Source organism: Eretmochelys imbricata, chromosome 2 (genome assembly GCF_965152235.1).
Source record: "Eretmochelys imbricata isolate rEreImb1 chromosome 2, rEreImb1.hap1, whole genome shotgun sequence".
NCBI lineage: Eukaryota > Metazoa > Chordata > Testudines > Cheloniidae > Eretmochelys > Eretmochelys imbricata.
In genome coordinates, this window is record NC_135573.1 from 241,313,454 (window position 1) to 241,336,423 (window position 22,970).

Here is a 22,970-nt window from a genome sequence, read left to right on the forward strand (position 1 = left end):
TCAGGTGCTAGGTGTCAAATTGAGCCCCCAGATTTAATGGACAATTTTTATGTTAATTTCTTTATGCCTCAGTTCCCCATCTGTGAAATGGGGATAATACCACCCCTCACCTCACAGGCGTGTTGTGAACATAAATTCATTAATGTTCACGAAGCACTTGGATACTATAGGGATGAGCACCATAGAAAAAAAGCCCAGGAGGAAATTAATAATTCTTTCTTCATACCAGGGTTTGAATTGTGTGTAATAAAAAAAAAAAGGCAGGTGGCCACTCATCGAACAGAGAGAAAAAAATAAAATATTAAGTGAGCACTGTCCATCCTGGACACTGAATGAGGCACGAGCTCTGTGGAAAAATTAATATGCGATCATGTAGCTAAAGATCATAATACATATGCACAAGGGGTTGAATGAAGGTTGCACAGGCCACCCTAATTCTGGCATTCCCTAAATTTGTAGTGCTTGACTTTGCAACCTTAATAATGTTCTTTTAAAGAGGGTAGTGTGTATATGTGTAATTTTATATTATACACACACACACACACACTTTATTTACTACACACGAGTTCTTATGAATGCATGCGATAGAACACTAGTCATCATGTGTCTAGGCATCATCGTATTATGTGTCCACTGAGAGACAGAGACACATACACCCTTGCCCTCCCCCTTCAAACAATGGGAAAGATTGCCTAGTGGCTATGGTGCTAACCTGGGATTCAGGAGACCCTGGGTTCACTTCCCAGCTCCACCACACACTTACTGTGTGACCTTGGGCAAATCACTTAGTCTCTCTGTGACTCAGTTCTCTGTCTGTAAAATGGGGATAGCAGCAACCTTACATTGTGCTGTGAGAAACAATACATTAAAGACTGTGTGGCATTCAGATATTACAGCAATGGGGAGCTATAAATATATATAAGAGAAAAACAGATAAATAACTTGGATTGTCCCCCTGAAATCCACACATGGCAAGAATTCTACATGAACAGACTTCCCTCCAGCCCCTCCACAGAAAAGAGGTCCAGCCACCTCCATGACTCCAATCTCCACTCTAGAGCCCCGGGTCAATGACTAAGTAAGCTGTGAAAGGAGGCACAAGTGGGCTAGATATGGGGTCTGAGGTAACATATCATCCCCTTGGCATCTAAGTGCTTGTGTTATTCTTGCTTAGAGCCAATGGGTACATGTCTACACTGCAATAAAAAACCTGCGACACTGACTCAGAGACAGGGCCAATTGACTTGTGCTTGTAGGGCTTGGGCTGAAGAGCTATAGATTGCAATGTAGACATTCAGGCTTGAGCTGGAGCCCAGGCTCTGAGACCTATGCACCATGTCAGCTTTCAAAGCCCGGGCTCCAGCCTGAGCCTGAACAATGTACGCTCTGATTTTTAAACCCGCAAGCCTGAGTCAACTGAGTCAGTCCACCTGTGGCCATGCCACAGTGTTTTAGTACAGTGTAGATGTACTCTCAGGGGCCTGGAGGCAGGCGTGGCAGTATAGCTCCAATGGCATCATGCTGCCAATGAGCCGGGGGTCAAAAATAAGAGTATATTAATCCATCCTTCAGGAATATGGTTTAGAATTTAGCAGGGTAAATTTTGGGGCCTAAACAAGTTGATAGTGTCCATTTACATTCTCACCATTGTAATTAGCTATCTATCTCTCTGCAGTGCACTGAAATTTATACTTTCACATGCAGATCTATAAACCATCACTATACTCTGTTAAACATTATCAACGGACTAAATTGAGTACCAAAGTTCAGCTCACTGAACCATCAGGCAATATCCACCTGGGGCATTTTCTCCCCTTGATGAGCACACGTAACTCCTAGTTACATTAATCACACGCATATAGTGAGGCAAATATACCCAATTGTATGTTCAGCTTGTCAAAATGTATCAGTTATTCAGTTAGAAAGGTCTGGCTGCATGAATCATTTCAGTATTCATTCAGCACTGAGCAGGTTTGGAAAAAGTTTTTGATGGAAACATCTTAAATGAATAGGAGTTCTTTAAAATCTTAGATGAAATGTAGGTATAATGATGTAGCATAAGTAAGAATTAGGATTACTAAAGAAAGCACTTTTTCTTCTGATTCTGTCTCTCTGAAACTCTTTTTTTGACTCCAGATAATACTTGCATTGTTGTAGGTGGTACATGATCCCTTAGGAAACTAGCTAATTCCCAGGTGGATGTCACCAAAGCATCCACATGATGTCATGCAGAGCAACCACATGAGGATCTCTTTGTTGTGACCTTTGTCCTCCCCCTTTCTCTTCCACTCTCCTTACGTTGTCTTCCATCTAAACTTTGACTCTATGACCTTTGAGGCAGGGACTGTATCTTATTAATCTATAAAAAGTGCCTACCATACTCTTATGGTGTTATATAAGTAAAAAAATATATCACTACCCAAGGACTTGCAAATTTCCCAAGAAACTGAAAGTCTCCATGGGGCAATGTGCTAGGGGAAAAACCTCAGGGCTTGCCTCGACAAATACTTGGTGTGCAGGAAGCTGGGGTGTAAATCTACAGGTCACAAGTGTGCCACACACTACCTGTCCATGCGGGCCCTGTTACTGTGCACTAAAAGTTCCCTATTGCACTTTGATTTACTTTGCTAAACAGGAGCAGGTCAGTGCACACTAGGGACCTTTTAGTACTCTGTAGCAGGATACACATGGACAAGTAGTGTGCAGCACAGTTGTGCCCTGTAGATCTACACCCCAGTGGGCTGCACACCAACTATTTGTCTCGGCAAACCCTAGGATTCTGGCCACTGGAAGGGAGTACTGGTTAGGACTCTTGCCTAGAATGAAATAGACTTTCTCTGCCTTGCTCCTTAATGGGAACTCCCGTCTTCTCTCCCTGACTATGCTCCCAGCATCATCTGCCTCCTCACCCTACCTGTTCCTGACACCTTCATACAGCTGGGAAAGAAAGAGGGCTGAGCTGGTTTCAGTGTGGAAATAAGGAAGGGACAAAGAAGAACTTGGTAGGGAGTCAACAGAGCTAATGAACTGATAATCTGGGGTGGTTGCATTTGGGTGAGAGGGAAGTACATGGTTCTCAGTCCACAGGTGGTTGGATGCCTTGGGTGTCCTGGGACTTGTTTAAAATGGGACGATAGAACAGGACTAGAGGAGGGTTTTTTTGGTCAGGGGAAGTGATGGAAGAGGGTTCTCTCTTCTCAAGGGAATGTGGAGGGAGTGGTACCAAAGATAAGTTTATTCTTGCTTAGTGCTTTAAAGTTGAAAGTTAAGCATCATAATGTTCCTCCAATCATAGTATTTTGTTGGCATAAACAGCTGCAATGGCTCCCAGTTCTTATTCTGGTTAAAGCTCTTTCATTTCTACTCCAGCTCAGTTCTGATGTTCTTCAGTGTCCAATGACTTTGCAGTGAGATATTTTTATGCCGTTTTTCTTTTCCTTCAGATTTCTAGACAAATTTAATATAGTGTAAACTGACAGATTTACAGCCCTGGAGATGGAAACTAGCCACAGAAAGAGTACAGCACACAAAGGATCAGGTCAAGTTTCCTCAAACTGTACCACCAGTGCCTCAACCTTGACCAGAAAGGACTATTGGCTAGCATTTAGTCTTTTTATTTGCCAGTCTTTGCATCTCTGCTACTAACAGGGGCACGAGACAAATATGAACAGATGGAATCTCTGCTTCACTGTTCATGCATATATGTGCAATCCTGTTCACAACCTGCCTCCCGTAGTTCCCTTACCACAACACTGCCATTTCACTTAAGCAGTTCAGTCCTGAAGGACCAACTTAGACAATTAGACAAGAGATCTGGGCTCTGAGGGATAACTGAATGACTTTTATGCAGTAAACTTCCTCCATGTTCCCTTTACTTTTTTCCTTTGTTCTCCTCTCTCTCATTTTTGTTTCTCATCATTAATTTTTTTAATCAAGTCTGCAGCACCCTTGCAGACACAATGAGATGGTAATGTGACTGAGCTGCAAGAACCTGAACACATACATTGCCTCTCCTGCTGTTTCATGCCCATTCAAGTTGTTCTGATCTGATACAGACAGGGAGAAAGGCTGAATTTAGATAATGGGATCCTGCAGCCAGGCCTTATTTCTGTTCCTGCAGTGTTGCAGGGAGGGAATGAACACCGTTTGGGTGTCCTGGACCAGGTAAATCTTAGGTGAATTCTGGAGAAAAGGCTCATAGGAGAAAAAATATTTTAACAGCAACGTTTAATTGTTTTATTCTGTGAATAATGTGTGAATTAGTATAGTCATTTAGCTTAAGGACACAGATTAGGGGCTGTTTCCTTTCCCCTGCACTCTCCAGCTCCACTGTTCATCCTTCTCAGGCTCTAGGCTCCCAGTTGCCTTTTCCCTTGGACACACAGCTGCCTTTTCCCTTGGACACACAGCTTCTCTCTCTTTCTCTCTTCATTCACCACCACTCTTCTTCCAAATCTCATTTTCTCCCCACCATCTCTGTCTCTTCTCTTAACAACGTATCCTCTGAGTTCACCTTTCCTAATTCCTGCCCCATATCTTGTCACCATTTAAAATGATCCCCTCACCTCTACTTCCACTTTATTCAAAATTCTGTGATTTTCATCTTCTCTTTGCTCCTCTTCATTCTTGTTCTCTGGCTGCTAGCACATTTTTAAATCGGGGTGTAGGAGTGGGTGATGAACTCTGGAATGGTATGTGAATTTCAAAACCTCTGCCTTATGAAAGTATCTTTTTAAATCATTTTAAAACAAGCCACTCCAATACTGAACATGGCAATGACATATTATGTTGGACATGTTATGAACAGGAAAGAAAAACTTCACAACAGAAAACAAACCACCACATTCGATAACTGTTGTAAGGGCAGCTGTGTGACCCACTGGTGAGCATCTTCTCTGTGTCTGATCTGCAGAGGATCTGAGTTTATTACAACCTCAATTAAACAGCCCCAGCTAATGCAGCTCATACTTTTAGCTTTGGAGGTCCCCGATTCAATCCCCAGTGCATCAGCTAAGATGGCAATCATCACAGCTGCACTTCAGAGGTGCTCAGCTACCAGCAACAGGCACAATATGAAATCAAAGTAGAATAAAACTGAATATTTGTTACTTCTGTGAAGCAGTTTTCATACGAGTTCCATAGAGATGAAAGGTGTTCTACAAAAACAAGATTGGGAAGTTTTTTTTTCTGCTGATACTGAGATAGATATGAAATCAAGGGTTACCCTTCTTCAGATATAGTTATTGTGTGACTTCAGACTACAGAAATGTCATGCGGAAGAAGAACTGAAAAACTAGCTTTCAGAATTCTTATATAACTGGGCAGTTCCAAAATGGGAGGTACCTGAAGTCCCAGTCTTCAACCATCCTCCCCAGTAAAGAGGGGACTTGAACAGTTACAGATAGCACAAAAGAGATGATGTAACTGCTCAATTACCTTCAACTGTATTCCTGCTGTATTCTACATGAATAGGATACAGACTGATTAAGGGTCTAATGGGACTGACATGAACTAAGTTTATGAGAGAGAGACCTGGTACTTACCTACAAATATACAAAGAGTATAGATGCTAAGAAGAAAAAGATTCAGGATTTGATCCTGAGAGATACCCTTCATGGATTGCTGGGAATTCCCGGTGCTCAGCATCTCTCAGAACCTGAGCATAGTACATTTAGGAATAAGTGGATGTTAACAAAAGGAAAATTTAGGTTACGTTTCAAGAAATAATCTTCCTAGCTGTGATGCATAAAGATGAAGAATAGTGTCCCAACATAAAGTGGTGAAAAAAACCCACCCCAAAAGACATTTGAAACTAGACTTTACATGGTGGTAGAAAATATACTGTAAGATTCAATTCTGTGTAAGCAGGAGGCTGGACCAGATGACCAACAGGGTCTTTTCTATCTCTAATTAATGTGCTTTTCTATCATTCAACACAATAATATCACCTGGCACTTTTCGTACGTGTAGTGGTGTTAACCTTGGGTGCCATGGCCAAATTCCAGCTCATGTAATTATCTTTGCCTACCTAATTCCCCTTGAAGATTCAATTGACTTCAATAGTCTTCACTTCCTGTCACAGCTGTTATATTTCACTCCAGAGGTAGTTGCATTCCAGAAGAGGGATCTTTACACATTGGATGAAGGGTTCAGTAGTGGGGTGAATGGATCTTTATCCTGAATATGTGCGTTAGTTAAACTTTATAAAGTTCTTTGGGATCATTGATGGGTGTTCCAATACATTGTGTAGATGAAAGACAACGCTCTCAAAAATCACAGATCAACTTGTGGCTCAATACACAGAACGTGTAACCTTCTCACCACCAGCGCATGGGATGGATGCATAGCAGAGCTCAGCAGTAAGCTTTCTCTCCCAGATCACTGTCCTGTAGAGCTCCTGATCGCTACAGAAGAGATGCTCCATTTCCTCCCCATCACCTTCTCCTGTGGAGCCCTTACCCTCTTCTGCAACAAAGCCACAGCACTCACTATCTGTGATTTTTAGCTCACAAAACAAGAGTAGGTGAGCAGTTGTCGAGGACTGGATGGAAGCATTCGTTATACAGTCCCTCGATAATGCAATATCAAATCTCTGTGGGCCATGATTTATTTATGCTAAATTTCAGCTAAGGACTGCGTACAGATGAGCTACAGAATCCTAAAATGTGAAAATAAGAATGCTAAATGCCCTCTGCAAGCGTAACAGAAACAGTGCTATAGTAAAAGCAGGGCCACAGTAACAGCAACGGTGCCAGCATAGTATGACTTCTGTGGAAGAATTTGCAGTAAACTAAAAGGCATGAACTGTAAACACATATAGGAACGGATGCTCAGCTGGTGTACATTTTCATAGCTCCAACAGCACAGAAATTGTACAGCTGTATTCTTAAAGTTCTCCTATTAATACCCTAAAGGTTACTTTTATGAGTATGTGTCCGCGTATGTTCTGAAAGAATAAAAGCAACTTCATATACTTTGTGAATGACAAAGAAAAATTAAGGGTGGATGGTTTGCCCTTTCATACTGTATGAAAGAGACACTGGGTTTATTAACATAATTCAGGCAAAACAAGCCACATGGCTAAGTGTAACTATGAAATATGTATGAACAAAATATTTATTTTATAGAAATGTAATACGAGTAAGAACTACAAACATCAGAAAATATGTCAAGAAATGTTGCATGTAAATAGTGAATTATAATTTTGCAAGGTGGCCCTTATCCTGTGTTATTTAAACAATCATTCAAATTCTGTATAATCTTGATTCTTAAAGTTCATGTTTCTGATGTTACAGAGTGATATATATTAAACAGACGTACACATTTATGTCTCCGTCTCCATCTCCACTCACACACACTTTATATACATTTGTATACATTACCTACACACACAATATAGTACCTACAGGATGGAGGCAGCAGTGAGTATGGTAAAAAATGTAAAGATCAGACTCAATGAAGCACGATTATTCCTAATGTTGAACGTTGCCTAGGTTCTACCTATTGTCCTATTCGATTCTGATGTCCTAAGCTGCAGCAGTTTTACCCACCATTAGAAATGGTACAACTAATGAAAGCTAATGAAATTCAGTCTACTCAAATTATTCAATGTGGCTTTAGAAGACATACTACAATTTAGTTCTGACCATCTAAGCAAGACTTAGAGAACATTTTTTGAAATTCAGTTTAGACTGGATTGAGTTAAATCATCACACATATTAAAAGAAAAACATGATCCTGCTCTAAATCATGTGCATGCCTAGTACGGACATCAACTGCATTCACTAAGTGTAGTCTTTTTATGAGTGAGAGATGAGCAAAGTAAAATGTCAAAATACGAGGATTCTGGCTCCTCCAGATCCACCACCACCAAAACCAGTAAGAGTACCAGTCTGCCTCGTAGTTTTATCTTTCCTGTCCCACTGAATTCTGTTGTTGACACATAACCAGTGATTGGTAGGGTTAAAACCTGCAGTTAAGGCTCCCTTGTACTCTGACCTGTAGTAAGATTTTCCATCAGGAAGCAAGCAGTGTAACTCCATTGAAAACAGCAGCACAAATGCATTTTCTAAGCTACAAGTTACCTGAGTTCAGTGCATGGTCATGTAGGTTCCAATCCCACAACCTTACTCACGTGAACAGTCCTGCTGGAGTCTATTCTATACTGCATAGATTTTTATATTCTGCTCCTCACGATAGTATCTGAGCGCCTTTTAGTAGAGCATTAAGCAACGTGACTACAGATCTATCATGTGTTGTTTGTTCTCTTAACCCCTCCCCGGAAGGAGAAGCACGCAGAATGGAGTGTCTTGTTTTGGTAGGGTGCTGGGATTGTGGGGTTTTTGTTTTGTTTTGTTTAATATACTTATTGCTATCTATGTCTTTATGCTAGAGAAAGCAGGTCAAATAAACACCCCGTTCACTTGGAGTGGAAAGTGGTGAGTTTTGGGATAGTCCTTTGTTCATGGGGGAGTTCATTCCAGAGTCTCCTCACCCCCGGAGAAGGTTCTGTCTCCTGCAGAGATGAGCTAGATTCTTATTTTTGAGAGTTCCATTGTGCCAGAATGTGTGTGACTAAGGCTTCTTCCACTGAAATGCCCTTTCAGTTCTGGTGCTCCAAGCTACTACCCCTCTCTTCATTCAAATTCCTTGAGACTCACTTCTGATGTGGGGCATATGCAAAGTGACTAAATAGTAATTTTTTGAAAATTTGAAATTAGTTCCAATTGAATCATAAATAACTGCAGATGCCTAACTCAGTAACTGTGTGATCTTATTGCTTTAAAGACTCTCACCCCCACCACCTCCCTAAAGTTTGTAACCCTCACCCATTGCATCACACCCAAACTGAAACTGTAAATTCATCAGGGCTGAAGTAATTTCTTTCCATTGGTACTGTGAAGCACCTAGCACACATCTGAGTGCTGTAGTAGTGATAGTAATAAATGATTGTAGAACAAATCAGTTTTTGAGTCAATGTTCTGGCATCTTCTTCAGTCTATACCGCAAGAATGTTTTCAAATTATAGAGAAATGTGATTCACTATTACTAGGGCATAAAAAAATGAAATGTCCTTAATTTTCAGTACATATGTAAGAAAATTTACACGTTATCAGATGCACAAAATGAAAGAAAACTTATTAAAAGCAAATGCATGAAAAACTGCTTTTACAGCAGAGAGATCTTAGCTTTAAGTACAGTTTAAAAAAAGTTAGATCAATTAGCAATCTGTGAATGTTAGAAACATCTTAACAGTGTCTTGGAGATGAAAGAGTATACCACAGAAAGAGAAAAAGGGGGGAAATTAAATTATGTCTGCAGTCATAATGAATCAAAGCCCAGAAGGAGGTCTCCGAATCAGCAGGTTTTGATGAAATATTAAGGAAAATGATTATTGAGGGAAAATGAATAAGACTTTTTGATTTCTGCAACCTTTAAATCACACCTAGCTAATTAAATCAGCCCAGATGCATTCCTTCCTTCCTTAAGGGGTGGGTTCATGTGACTACATTTTAGGAACTATGCACATAGTTGATCTCAGGCAAGTGGACAAAGTGCAACTTAAGAGGATACATAAAACAACACAGAGGAAACCCTTTTACTACTTTCATACTAGATTTATTATGCCAGTGATAAAGAAAATCAGACAGTTTTGTAGCGTTTTCTTTATGGCACATAATACCCAATGCCATATACTACAACTATTAGGTTACATGGGAGGCATGAGCTGGAAGTAATAATAAACCATGTCTCAGTGCTATAGGCCAGAAATTGAGACTGTTATCTTCCATCTCCTCTGTTTATTAAGTGAGGGTGCTGATACGAGGATTAGTCTTAGGTGCCCAATAGTAGGACTCTTTCTATAGGCACCATATTCTTCTGCACTAATGGTTTACTGTTTGGATGCAGGGGACATTTTTATTAAATAATGTATTGTATTATACAAGTGCTATATATTATTACAAAATCTATTAATATTAATTTACTGGATGGCTTATAAAAATTAAAATGAAGCAAAACTTGTTCTTTTCATGTGTCTTTCAAATTAATTAATGTAAATCACATAAAACTGCATAAAATTATCACATACTGTACTAAATTGCTTATCAGTTACAAATATCTATTCTATTAATTGTCAAAATGTTTCATACGTCCATAATCTAAGAAAGATCTGCATGCATGAGTCAAATACATCAGACTGAAAACCTATTTAAATGTCATTGGTATTTTAAGGGATGGAAAATAATTCTGTAGAGAGTAAATACAACTGATGTTACAGGAACATTTTTCAGAAAATCATAATCATATAAAATAGATCATGTGAAAAACCTTTTAACTTCTAAATATCTCAATATCTGAGCCATAAGAAACAAGTTTCAGAGTAACAGCCGTGTTAGTTTGTATTCGCAAAAAGAAAAGAAGTACTTGTGGCACCTTAGAGACTAACCAATTTATTTGAGCATGAGCTTTCGTGAGCTACAGCTCACTTCATCTGATGCATACCGTGGAAACTGCAGTAGACTTTATATACACACAGAGATCATGAAACAATACCTCCTCCCACCCCACTGTCCTGCTGGTAATAGAAACAAGACTTCAGTGTTCTTACATATAAACTTTTAGTTCTTAGAAAATGATGCCATCATTCACACTGTACCAATAGGTTTCAGAGTAACAGCTGTGTTAGTCTGTATTTGCAAAAAGAAAAGGAGGACTTGTGGCACCTTAGAGACTAACCAATTTATTTGAGCATAAGCTTTTGTGAGCTACAGCTCCACAAGTACTGTACCAATGCAATATACTACTGGTTATACAGTTTGAGGAGGGGAAGAATGGGAAGCATTATATCTTTCCAGCCAAAAAAAAGTTAAACTTTAAGAAACTACTCAACTTCCAGGGCTGTCAATCTGGAACCTTTCACAAGCATTAAATCAGTTTACAAGATGTTAAAAGGCATTAAAAAAAACCCCCACACATACACACAGTGATGTCATTTCCTTCCTAAAAGTTCCTGTACAGGATTCTTTTCCCCCGACAAGGCTGCACCACTTCCGGCAATCATGAAATACTTGGATCGGAAGCAGGATATGTTTTAGGTCACATAAACAAACAAGGCAGGCTAACAGAATAAACAGTGTGGTTAAATATAGTTTGTTTTACACGTAAAGAAGACTAATCATAAAACAACAGTGGGTCAAATTGAGTTTGCTAATTATAGGAACGTTATAGAAGTTAACTATTATACTACCTTTCACCTATCATCATCATCATGTTATCTGTTAAAAAGTACCAGTGTACTGTACAAGATACACAAGGAGACATGCTGTAACTTAGTTTAAGGCCTCTGGATCCTGCAAATATTTACTACTGAGGGTAGATTATACTTTCCTGAGTGGTCCCAGTGAAGTAAATTGGGCTACTTACAGGGCCCTAAATGGTGGGAACAGAGGGAATGCCTGGCATGTCTTTTATAAGAGATATCCATGTACTAAATCAGAGTGGGTAAGTATGAAGCAGTCACACACGGTTCCTCCTCCAAGGTAATTCATTTCATTTCTTTTTTTAAAATAGGAAAGAGATGAGGTGAGAGTACTAGGAGCCTCACGGATGGGTACGAATTAAACAGTATTTCCACCCTTCTTCACAAGGCAATTCTTGTACTTCCTCAAACACTGTTCTAAAACTACTTCTTGTTTATTGCAGTAATTGTGCTCAGAAGGGGTACACCACATGGGACAAAAGTGTACAGTATTGTGTACATAGAGCAGGATGGTGAGAGAAAAAACATAGTTGGATTTAGAGATTATCCAAGGTCCTGATTATCTTTGCTTCCTATGCATATCTAAAAGGGATATTTGTAAAAGTTGATGAATCCAAAATTTGACCTGTTTTATAAATTATGTGTAAAACTCAAATCAGCCTTCTCTACAGAGCTACAAGTGGCATCTCTAAAATACCCATTTTGCAAATTGTCATCTTTAGCCAGGACACTATAAACGTTCTGATATACATGACTGCTGCAACAGTAATAAAATTCTGTTTTTCCCAGTGAGCAGATAACTACTTTTCTTCATATGCACAGTGTGTTCTCCCCTAGCTCTGCCCATCTATTTCCTTCTTATGATCAGGCAGCACACTGAAATATACAAAAACCCTACTTTCTAATGTGCTCAGAGTGTCAGGGTCTTGAGTACTTCACAAGAACAGAGTACACAGACAGACTGGAGGGACAGCCAAAGGTATAACAGGGAACAAATTTGCTTTCTATTTGCTGAGGCTCATACTCAGCAGAAAGATAGGCATGTGTTAGTATTTTGTAAGTTTTTGGTTTTGTCTGAAGGTTTATATGGCTTGTGAAACGTTAAGGTGTAGGAAATTGTATTCTTCAAGCACTTCCATTTCAAGTACTTGATAACTTTCCCCTACCACCTTTGGAGCACTAATAATGCCCAGGAAACATCCATTATGCCCTTTAGAGATTTTTTAAATCTGTGTATGTCCACTGTGAGTGCCTAGTACAAATGGAGTGCCCTCTGCTATAACTATGTTGCACAACATCAGACCCCAACTGCACATTTAGGTCAACAGGACTAGAAGGGAATGGATGTTAACGGCACCTAATGGGAAGAACATAACACTTCCTTTGAGAACTGAAAGAGCTATTGCTTTTCAAAAGCATTTTAAGGCTTTCAAAAATAATTTACTATATTTTTTTTCAACAAGAAAACCACAAACAACAACTACAGCACAGGTATGCTGAGTAGTAGAGAACTTTGTGTGCTCGCTTTGTTGCTAGATAGTTCATTGGGTGGAATATATTTTATGATAATCACTAGACACCTGACACAGCAGCTTTTTTCTCCTTTATATCAAGCATTGCTTCACACTAAAGAAAAACACTGTGCAAGTTTATTTTTATTAAACTTTGTCTTCCACAGCATGAAAAAACAAAAACTGCTTTCTTCTTTCACATCTTGGCAACAGGATGTCTTATTATTCCACTTTTGCATCTAGATTGTACAGTTATACTGATGAAGAGTGACAAGTTTTGAATCTCTGCTGTGGTAAATTCCACTTTTTATAACTATCTTGACTCATCACAGAAAATAGCTGCACTTAAATAAATCATTTACAGAACTGACCAGAGTTATTGCTTACTTCTAGAAAATTATAACAACCTTTAGGTATAGTAGTAACAAGGTGTACTTTTGGGTGGAACCCACTTCACTTCCTGCTTTGTAACCTTCCATAGGAAGTTCATTTCCTTCTTATCTTGCCATACATTTTCCCACTGAAAACATTTCTAGAAGTACTAACTCATTTTGTTTTTGGAAAAACAACAAATAGCTGTCACCCTTTAGACTACAAATCAAGCCTGTTTGGAGAGGGAAGAAGCAAACATTCCAGGGTTTCAGTGATGCTGTGGTAAATGTATAATTAAGTGGTTCTCACAACAGTGTCAGCACTTGGGATCTAGTCAGAGAGTATATAGAACATCTGAGTAATTAAAATGAATGTTTTGAATAGAGCTCACTGTAAATCTTCATTCCGCCCCCCCCAATAACCCAAACACTGGATAGTGTCACAGCAAATACTGCTCACAATAGGGGCTCTACATAAATCCTCATGAATTTATATTAAAAATTGTTTTATAGTCCCTCAAGATTCAAGAAGGAAAAAGGAAAGCAACCTAAGTCCCAGGAATACTGGTGCTATTAGTTTCTAATGGTTCCTAGATCCACAGGCCTATAAGACAGAAAACTATTTTTAGGCAGTCTAGGGGGTCAGAGTTGTTGGTTTATGGTGTGGGCCGTGGAAGAACAGGAATGCACTGAACTGCATTAAAGTATGAGTGTAAGTGCTAAAGTCAAATGGAATAGTAGTAGGCACAAAGGATCCCACTGAGTCTCAAACACCATTTACTAGCCTGTCCTCAGTTCACCACAGTCACAGGAAGAATATGCCAGAAGGAAGAGAAAGACGAGCCAAACATGCATGCCCCTCTTTTTTCAGGTATTATTTTCAGCTTGGTGCATTGGACAGGTATGACTGTTAGCTGTTCCCCACAATGTTGTCATTGAATTACCCAGGACAGGATGCATGCCATTCTTTAAAGCCCCTCTTAATAGGAAGTCAGGTTCTCATTTATATTAAGCCTATTTTCTCCATTCTGCCAGTGTAAAGGGGCCTTATAATGGGCATAAATTAAGGCTCCTTTACACTGCCAGAGTGGTGAAAAGAGGCTTGCTGTAAATGAGACTAGGGCCCTGTGTTTTTGAGGTAACACTAATGAAAATATATGGATTTTTTAAAAAATTATTTATACAGCACCACACATGAATTATGGAGACTTATGTATAAATAAAACTGACTGGTCCCTGCTCTGAGAAGCTTACAATATAAAGGCCTGATTCTGTTACCTTTGCTCACATGAAGGGGTACCTTTATTCTGCAAGTAGCCCCATTAAAACTAATCTCAGTGCAGCTACTTGCAGAGTAAGGCAGTACTGAACAAGAATAAGGCTGGAGAATCAAGCTCTAAGACAGATCATCCATAGGAACGATGGCAATAAACAAAGGTTGGGTGAGGTAGGCGCTACTCATAGCCTTATTCAGACCAGGCAGTTAACAGTCTAAAATGTCATTGGTTAGGTGGTTTATATTACCTTGGTCTTTCATTAAATTGCAATGCTCCTATACCAGCACCTCAGAGCAAATGAAAGAATTGTCATAACTCTTTTTGTGTAAGAGAAAATCTTGGCACTTACAGGATGTGTCACCCTGAGTAATAACTCATATCTTCATCTATTATGGGTATGGCAGTAAGCTTAGATTTATATGTGTGAATGATACCTCAGACTTTAAAGAAAATTCCTATGACTGACATTACTAATAAAGGAGAAGTTTAATATAACAGTATGGGTGTCTTAGTTTTTTTAACAAATATTTATCCTGGCATTACTATATAATATTTCATAGCTTTTGTGACCTACTGGGCTATTACAGAGAATTATTTCACATAGGCCAGAAAGAATGAGTCTGTTTATTCTACTCTTTTAAAATGTATTTTGAAATTATATGAGGATGTGTCTTGCTACTCTGAAGAATTCATTATTCCCACCTCAAGTTAAGCAGAGATGAACACTACTGAACAAATAATAGTTAACATCTAAATAAAACGCTCCCTCTCATTTGTAAGAGCAGCAAATAAAAATCTGTGGTGTGACCTTAAATTTTTGAAACAGCAGTTGCCTTTTAGCACTATACAGATGATAGCTGAGGGAACCGATGTTTTTTTAGGGTTTTGGGTTTTTTCCAGTCCCCAAATATTTCTTTGACATAACTTGACTCCAGTTTTGATGGAAACGAAACCAGTTCATAGAGGTCTCTTCTTCTAAAATGGGCATTTTTCTTTTTAATGGTCAAATGCATGCAAAAAGCATATGATTATGGTATTTATGTTTCCATTAAAGTGTCCTCAGTGAGTTGGGGGAGTCTAGCCTACTATTTTCAAGCTATTTAGATTTGCAGCAGCACAGTGCCTATTTTATTTCAATTATATTTGAGGACAATGCACTCTTGGTGGGAAATGATTACATGGCGACAGCCAGTGAATGCCCATTAGGAGCTGTGTTTCTATGGACCATCCAACTATGGATGTTAGGTGATAGCTATAAAAACTCGATTGTATGGCATCATTGTCATCTACATGAAAAATATTATTGATCAGCAATCCATATTTTCTTCTGCATGATGTAAAATATACTAACACACACATTTCTAGCTAAACTAAAAGCCATATCTACAGGAATGCAATTCCCAAGACACCCTTTTGGTCCAGTCATGTAAAATAAACATGCCTCATGAACTCCACCACATTTCTTTCTTTTTAATGTCTAAAGTGAAGAGATGATACGTTTAAACAAAGTCTTAGCAGCACAAACTGTGCAAATTATTAGAACACAGAATGGAACTAATATAGCAAAGACAACTAATACAATTACAGATGAACTGATAACCAACCCCTCAAAGTGCCTGAAGAATATTGAAACTGGAACAAAAACCATTCTCGGAACATATAAGTTCCCCCTCTGTTAAGAAAAGCCACCTATTGTACTACCTAGAGATTGATTTGGAAAACTTGTTTAGTGCCACAGAAGACAATTTGATATGACTAGAATTATTAAGATTTAAAATGGGTTTTGAAAATCACTGAGGCTTGTTATCTACCTACATTACTGTAGGCTTGAAATCTGCAAGGATTTCATAAAAGCTCAAAATGAAGAACTTCACAATGTCAAACTATATATATGACTTGATTGATGGTACCCTTCTTTATAAAAGAACCATCTTACAGTACCCATCACTGATTTATTTTCCTCTAACCTCAGTTAAATTCTGCATACAGAAGTATTTTGAAGCAATCTGAAATCCCATTGGGGTGCTGGAACAATTTGTATAGTGGGGGTGCTGAGAGCCATTGAACCAAACTGTAAACCCTGTATATGATGGAAACCACTTCAAGCCAGGGGCTGTGGCAGCATCCAAAGCACCCCTAATTCCAGCCCCTATGAATCCCATATGGAAATTTACTAAGAAAAAGGTCCTAGAGAAGGTGCTCATAAATTCTATTACACAGAATTCTTGTAGTCAAAACTGGTGTGATTGAAGTTGCAGTTAGGCAATGGATGACGGGATGGATCACTTGATGATTACCTGTTCTGTTCATTCCCTCTGGGGCACCTGGCATTGGTCACTGTTGGAAGACAGGATACTGGGCTAAATGGACCTGTGATCTGACCCACTATGGCCGTTCTTATGTTCTAATGAAGCACCTTAACTTTTGCATGAGAATTGACCACAATATTATCTATACCCTCAGTTTCTCTTTTGATTTACTTTGGCATTATATGCATCATTTTCATTCACAATTTGGGAAAGGTGTGGATAGATGCTTTCAGGAACAAACATTTCTTTGTCTTTTCAATGTATTGCAGAAATTTGTCAAACATTGTAACAGTTCTCATGACATTAAAAAAATCTGAGCACCCCCCACTCAGCAGGGAAAAAATGAATTTTTAGTAGCGTGCTGATTGGAAACATTAGGATGCAAAAGAAATTTTGGGACAGTTTTTGTTTGACAGTTTACAAGGACAACACCAGAGTCATATCCCATAGATGCTATCGCTATAGCATTCTTACACTTAACACAGAAACCAGCTTTCACAAGATCGTAATGAGCAGCCGTATGTTTATATGCTTTATCTACTGCTTGTTATCATTCATATAGCATGACAGTTAAGGTTACGCAACTTGACGGCTAGTCTTGATGAAAATAAAAGTCATCTCAGGATATTACAGAAAAACAAACCCTGACCATAGCTCACAATTAGACATAATAGTTCTATTGTAAGTTAAGGAAAAATTTGATATAAGTTCTGAACAACAGTATGCAAGCTATTCTGGAGATATTTTGTTTACAGGTTTCATCACATGAAAATTCAAATAACCTTTCAAACATATTTAAATGTCAAATTTTGTTTGGCACTAAACATAAACCTGTATAGAAATAAAAATGTTCCAACTAAACCACCCCACTTTTAATATAAGCTGAACATTTCAGATAGGGATGCTGTTAGAACTGTCAAATGGCAATCCACCAGATGATCTACTGAGGAAATACTATTTTTATTCATTTCTGTTAACATCTACAATGGCTGCTAGCCGCTTTCCAAAGAGAAAGTAAAAGATGGTCTCTACTTAGGAGAGCTTACATATTTAAAGACAGATAGGGTAGGACACTGGAATGCGTTACCTAGGGAGATAGTGGAATCTCCTTCCTTAGATGTTTTTAAGGTCAGGCTTGACAAAACCCTGGCTGGGATGATTTAGTTGGGGATTGGTCCTGCTTTGAGCAGGGGGGGTTGGACTAGATGACCTCCTGAGGTCCCTTCCAACCCTGATATTCTATGTTTCTATGATTCTATGACAAATGGGTAAAACTTATAATCAGAATGGTGATTAGTCACATTGTTGTGATAAAAGTTTATGTCAACATTAATATAAACAACATGTTTGGGATGTAAATACTATTCCCAATTACTTCTCAAATTAGCCACTATGAGTCATCAAATTCCCAACATGAGAGGTGGGTCATCAGAATAAAGTTGATTGCTGAGAGGTTAGATGCCTTGTAAACAAGCTTAGGAAGGGGCAGTCAATACATGGGAGATGGCACAGAAAAAGGCATGGAGATATTTGTGTGGGGAAATGACAAAAAGCAGATGAGACTGGCATCACTGGTGAAGAGGAGGCAGTGGGGGCAATCAGAAACAAGATGAGGGCTCATGAGTAGAAGGGGCAAAGTTATTCAGGGCTTGGAAGATGGTGACAAGAAGCTAGCAGGTTGATACAGTGCTGAGGCACATGTCAAGGTAACGCATACCAGAGGGTAAAAGAATGTCTCTTATAAATGGCTGGCCAGGAGACACTGCCCTTTTTTGGATAACGATCTAAGGGTGAATTAGAATTTCAATATTTCCAGGCCAGACTACTGTAACATGATCTGCCTGGAGATACCATAAAGGCCATCAAGAAGATAAAGATGGTGAAGCAGGCAGCGAAGCATACTAAAGAAGACATGCACACATGATGCTCGATTATGAACATACCACACCCATCTCCAGACTCACCTACTGAATATTAAATCAATTCAAGATCCTGACCTTCATTCACAAAATCCTAAACAGACTGGGACCCATCCCAGTAATCTCAAAGACTGGTACTCACCACTATGACCAAGAGTGGCAGCTGCATTCAAACATGGTTTTCATCTGTCAGAGACGAAGCTCTTGCAAAGATCAGATGCCAAGCTCTCTCAACTAGGACCCATAACCACAGATTAAGCTTTTGATAGGAGTTTAAACTGAGCATAAGCCTCTCGGACTTGCTGCAATACCCATATTTTAATGGGGGTACTTTCCAACTCCATTTGGAGTTTGACTTCTATTAAGAAGTGGGAGGAGAGAGCGGAGACGTAGGGTCCTGTTGGAGAGTATTCCATGTACTAGACAAGATAGTGTCATAGAGCCAGATACGATCAACTGTGATGGGCACTTTACAAATATGATTCCCTTTTCATTTCAACAGTTCAGTTTTTCCCAAGTTTCATTCTTGTTAGGTTTCCTGTCTTCCTTCTCTTTAGTCAACCCTGCTTCCTCACTACCCTGTTTTCACGAAGTCATTTGTCCAGATGGCTGTTTCTGCTCCAACTCTAGCTTTTGAATCGCTTTTTCTCAATTTTGATGGGTGTGCTGGGTCTTTTCTTTTCTCCTGGCATGATCCAATAGTCCTTAGTGAAGTCCTCTGTACTTCCTGGACTTCAATAACTAATCACTTGAAGGTGCGAACAAGAGACTAGTGTGCTCTTCAATTCTTCCTTCTCACCACAGTCCAACAATATCCCAGCCATAACTTCACTTTTGCTCTCTCTCACTGTCCTTGATCTTTCATCAGCGATCCCACACAGTTAGTTAGGTCAGACAGGTCTTACTTTTCTCCCTGCCAGGTTTTCATCAAAGATAACTCTTTTTCTTCATATGACATTGATACTATTCAACTCAGGCATGAAACAGTGCCTTTGGTCTAACAAAAACAGTTGTAAAAGTCAGTGTTGCAACCATACTATCCAACCAGACTGTCTTGATTTTCAAGGTCACTAAAAGTGATGTGATTTCTGGCACCTAATTATTTTTCCATTGGTCAATACAGGGTTAAGTAAAAAGGAAGAAGGTATGTAAAACTTCCAAGTCTAAAGGTGAAACAGTCTTTGTTTAGACCCATAAGGTTTCCCACTTTAAAAAAAATAAGCTGTATATTCAGACTGTATTTATTATAAACAATTTTATATTATGCACAAAATAGGCCCTACACCATGCATATTTGCTAAGCAATTTAGAAAAGCAGAGTGATTGAAAAAGGAAAGGCAGCCATATGTTACTGAATGTTAGTAAAAATGTTTGGAAAAGTCCACCTGAAATTTCATTAGTTCTCAATATCTGATGGCATATTTTTCTGTTATAATGTACATATTTCTGCCATGCTGTAGGACCCTTTTAAAAAATATTTCCCCACTCGGTCCAGCTGAGGGTTACCCATAACAATTTCCATCCGTCTATTAAAAACAGCTCTAAACAATCAGCTAAATTATAGGTGACGGCTACATCCCCTTGAGGTCAAATGCTACATCATCACTGGCACCATGGGAATTTAACGTCTGTTGGTTTTAATTTAAATATTCAAATTTAAAGTTCTATTCCGATGTAGGTTACAGACCTCAGGTATTGCAACCAGGAGAAATGGTTTCATTGGGTTATTGTAAGTGCAGCTGCATTGATCTTTTGAGAGGAAAAGGGGGCCTCTATGAGCTAAAATGTATCTGCGATGAATGTATATATTCTATTGAATTACCTATGTCTTCTGTAGTAGGAATTTAGAATTATTTTTTTCAAAGTTTAGACAATGCAAAGCTACCACACCAGGAATATGAACTAACAAGACAGGCATTTCTTAGTTATTTAATAATCAGAGCTGTGTGACCTTTGCCACATTTGGTCTACAGAAACGTAGACAATTTTTGCCATTTCTAAATTGTGGAGTTTGGCATCCCAATTTTTGCTATGAATATTCAGGTGAATTCAAGTCTCAGCTAAAACAGAGTAGAGTTGTACATGATTTTGGAATGAAGCAATGCAAAACTGACATATTTAGCATAGTTTGGCCACCAAAACAAAGAAACAGCTCCCCACATGACCACCAAACAGCCACACACAAACTTCTCCCCACCAGAGTCCATGGTAAGGAAGTTGGCCCAAAGCCAGCCCTAGTTCACTTATTTGGCCTAGGTTTTCTCAAAAAGATTCACAGAGCTGAGCTGAGGTTCAGATTTGCAATAAAATCAGAATCCAGGTAAGCTTTGCCTGGCTTTTGGTTTCATTACAAGAGTTCTGTACAGCTCAAATAATTACTCCAAACAGAATTCAGAACCGTCATTGTCCTCCAATCATATTAGCAAGACCTCTGATAATTAAACTGTTACAAGTTTGACTGTAATTTGAATTATACTAAATAGTGAATCTTGGGTCCAAAACCATTTAAAAAAGGAGATGAAATGTTAGAATCATTACAAAAGCTTGTGCTTCTCATTCCATTATGACTTGATTTGTGTTAATTCAATATTTTTCTACATAAAGGCTTTTTAACTCCATTAATAAAATGCAGCTCTGGCTTTACAACTGATGAACAGTACTCCTATGGCAAAAACATTATGAAGCTGAATTTTGAAACACAGTATTGATTGATGTCTGGTGCCTACCTGTCTACAGGTGAAGACTTTGAATTTCTTGGTTTCTTCACTTGGGCATACAGTGCTTCAACTGTCTGTCCTTCTTTGGGGCTCTGTGGCCTGGTGTTCAAAGTCATTGCGCCACTGTTTGTGGAAGAGTCGTATGAATCCATTCCAGCATACACTGGGTCAGCCTCACATCCAAATGTCCGGTTAAAATCTTGGATCTCGGCGTAGTCACGTTCGCGAGCTTGTCTCTCTCGAAATTCCCGAGTTTTAGCTTGAATTCTGCAAAATAAAAACAAGGCTGAAACTGAATTTTTAAAAAATAACTCATCTGAAAATACTTTTATTCACAATAATATACTTCTTTCAATGCAAGGTTTTTTCCTCGCTAACTAGCAGGCACTTTAGGGCAATATTGCAGGCATATCCTGTACATTCAAGTGTTTTCAGTTTCAGTCTATGGGCTGGTCTACATGGGGACAACTCAGGCTATGTCTATATGGCCCCGCAGTTCGGACTACATGGGTGTGAACTGCAGTGTGGGCCAATGTGCTGTGCTGTAACTCCTCTGTGTGGATGCTGTGGGTGTGAACTAAAAGATATCTAAGTTCGTGTTAATGTAGCTCTGTTTAAACAGGATTACATTAACCCAAACTAAGTACCTTCTAGTTTGCATTTGTAGCGTCCACATGGGGGTGTTACAGCATAGTGCATGCTGCAGTTCACATCCCCTTAGTCCGAACTGTGGGGTCATGTAGACAAGCCCTCAGAAAAGTTCATCTGAATTAACTTAAGGTGGGAATTATATATGCCAAGGGTTGGTAGGGGCAGGTTTCATTCCTGTTGAACTCCATAGATATTTGGTGAAAGCACCGATACCTCACACAAAATAACTGCCTGGCCATTCCTCTCTTCCCAGCCACTGTTATCCACTTTTTTAGGTAATAGTCACCTGCTTACAATCCACTCACCTATCCTAACGTTGTCATGGAAAGTTTGTGCAGGCTCAGTCTGTTCTTTCTAGTGATCTTTCCAGCACTAGATATTGCGACAAGACTCTATACTCAAATTCACTTTGAATGAAGTGAAGTGGACTCCAAGAGACTTTATGGCATACAAATAAAAAGCAATAGGTTGTGATTTTCAGTTAAGAAAAAACAGAAAATACACATAGGTGCAATATGATCAAGTGAACATTACCAGAGCAAGTTAACTTTTGTCATTCATTCATTTATGAAAGTTTTATTTTGAAAATCTAATGTTTGTATTAACAGTAGGGTTTTTTTTCCATTTGATTTTTAGGAAAACAGAAAATCTAGAGGCAATCAGTTTGTTATACATCTCTCGAAGGACACCTGGAGCGTTAAGGGCACTTTTTACTGAAATGATTCAATTTCCTCTTTTCAAATGCTCCTGATTTTTCTCAGATTAAATATTTTTTTTCAAATAGGCAAAGGAACTAGTTCTCCATGAGAATTATGCCCAAAACAAGTTTCAAACTTACACTGTTTTTGCTGTATGCCTGTTAAAAAATAGTGTGATTACAACTTGTTACACAGTGGGGAAAAGGCATATTTTTCACTGTCCCATAATTCAAAGAACAGGTGGTTCTGATTCAAAT

General features: G+C 38.9%; 1 protein-coding gene across 7 annotated transcripts in view; it reads right to left on the reverse strand.

Annotated features, from left to right (window-relative positions):
- The window catches only part of PARD3 (par-3 family cell polarity regulator), a 652,516-nt gene that overhangs the window by 108,721 nt on the left and 520,825 nt on the right, over window positions 1-22,970 (reverse strand). For all 7 annotated transcript variants that reach the window (XM_077808301.1, XM_077808302.1, XM_077808300.1 and 4 more), the window contains one exon: window positions 21,374-21,631. In XM_077808301.1, coding sequence (XP_077664427.1) covers window positions 21,374-21,631 — 258 coding nt within the window. The remainder of the gene's footprint in view (window positions 1-21,373; window positions 21,632-22,970) is intronic.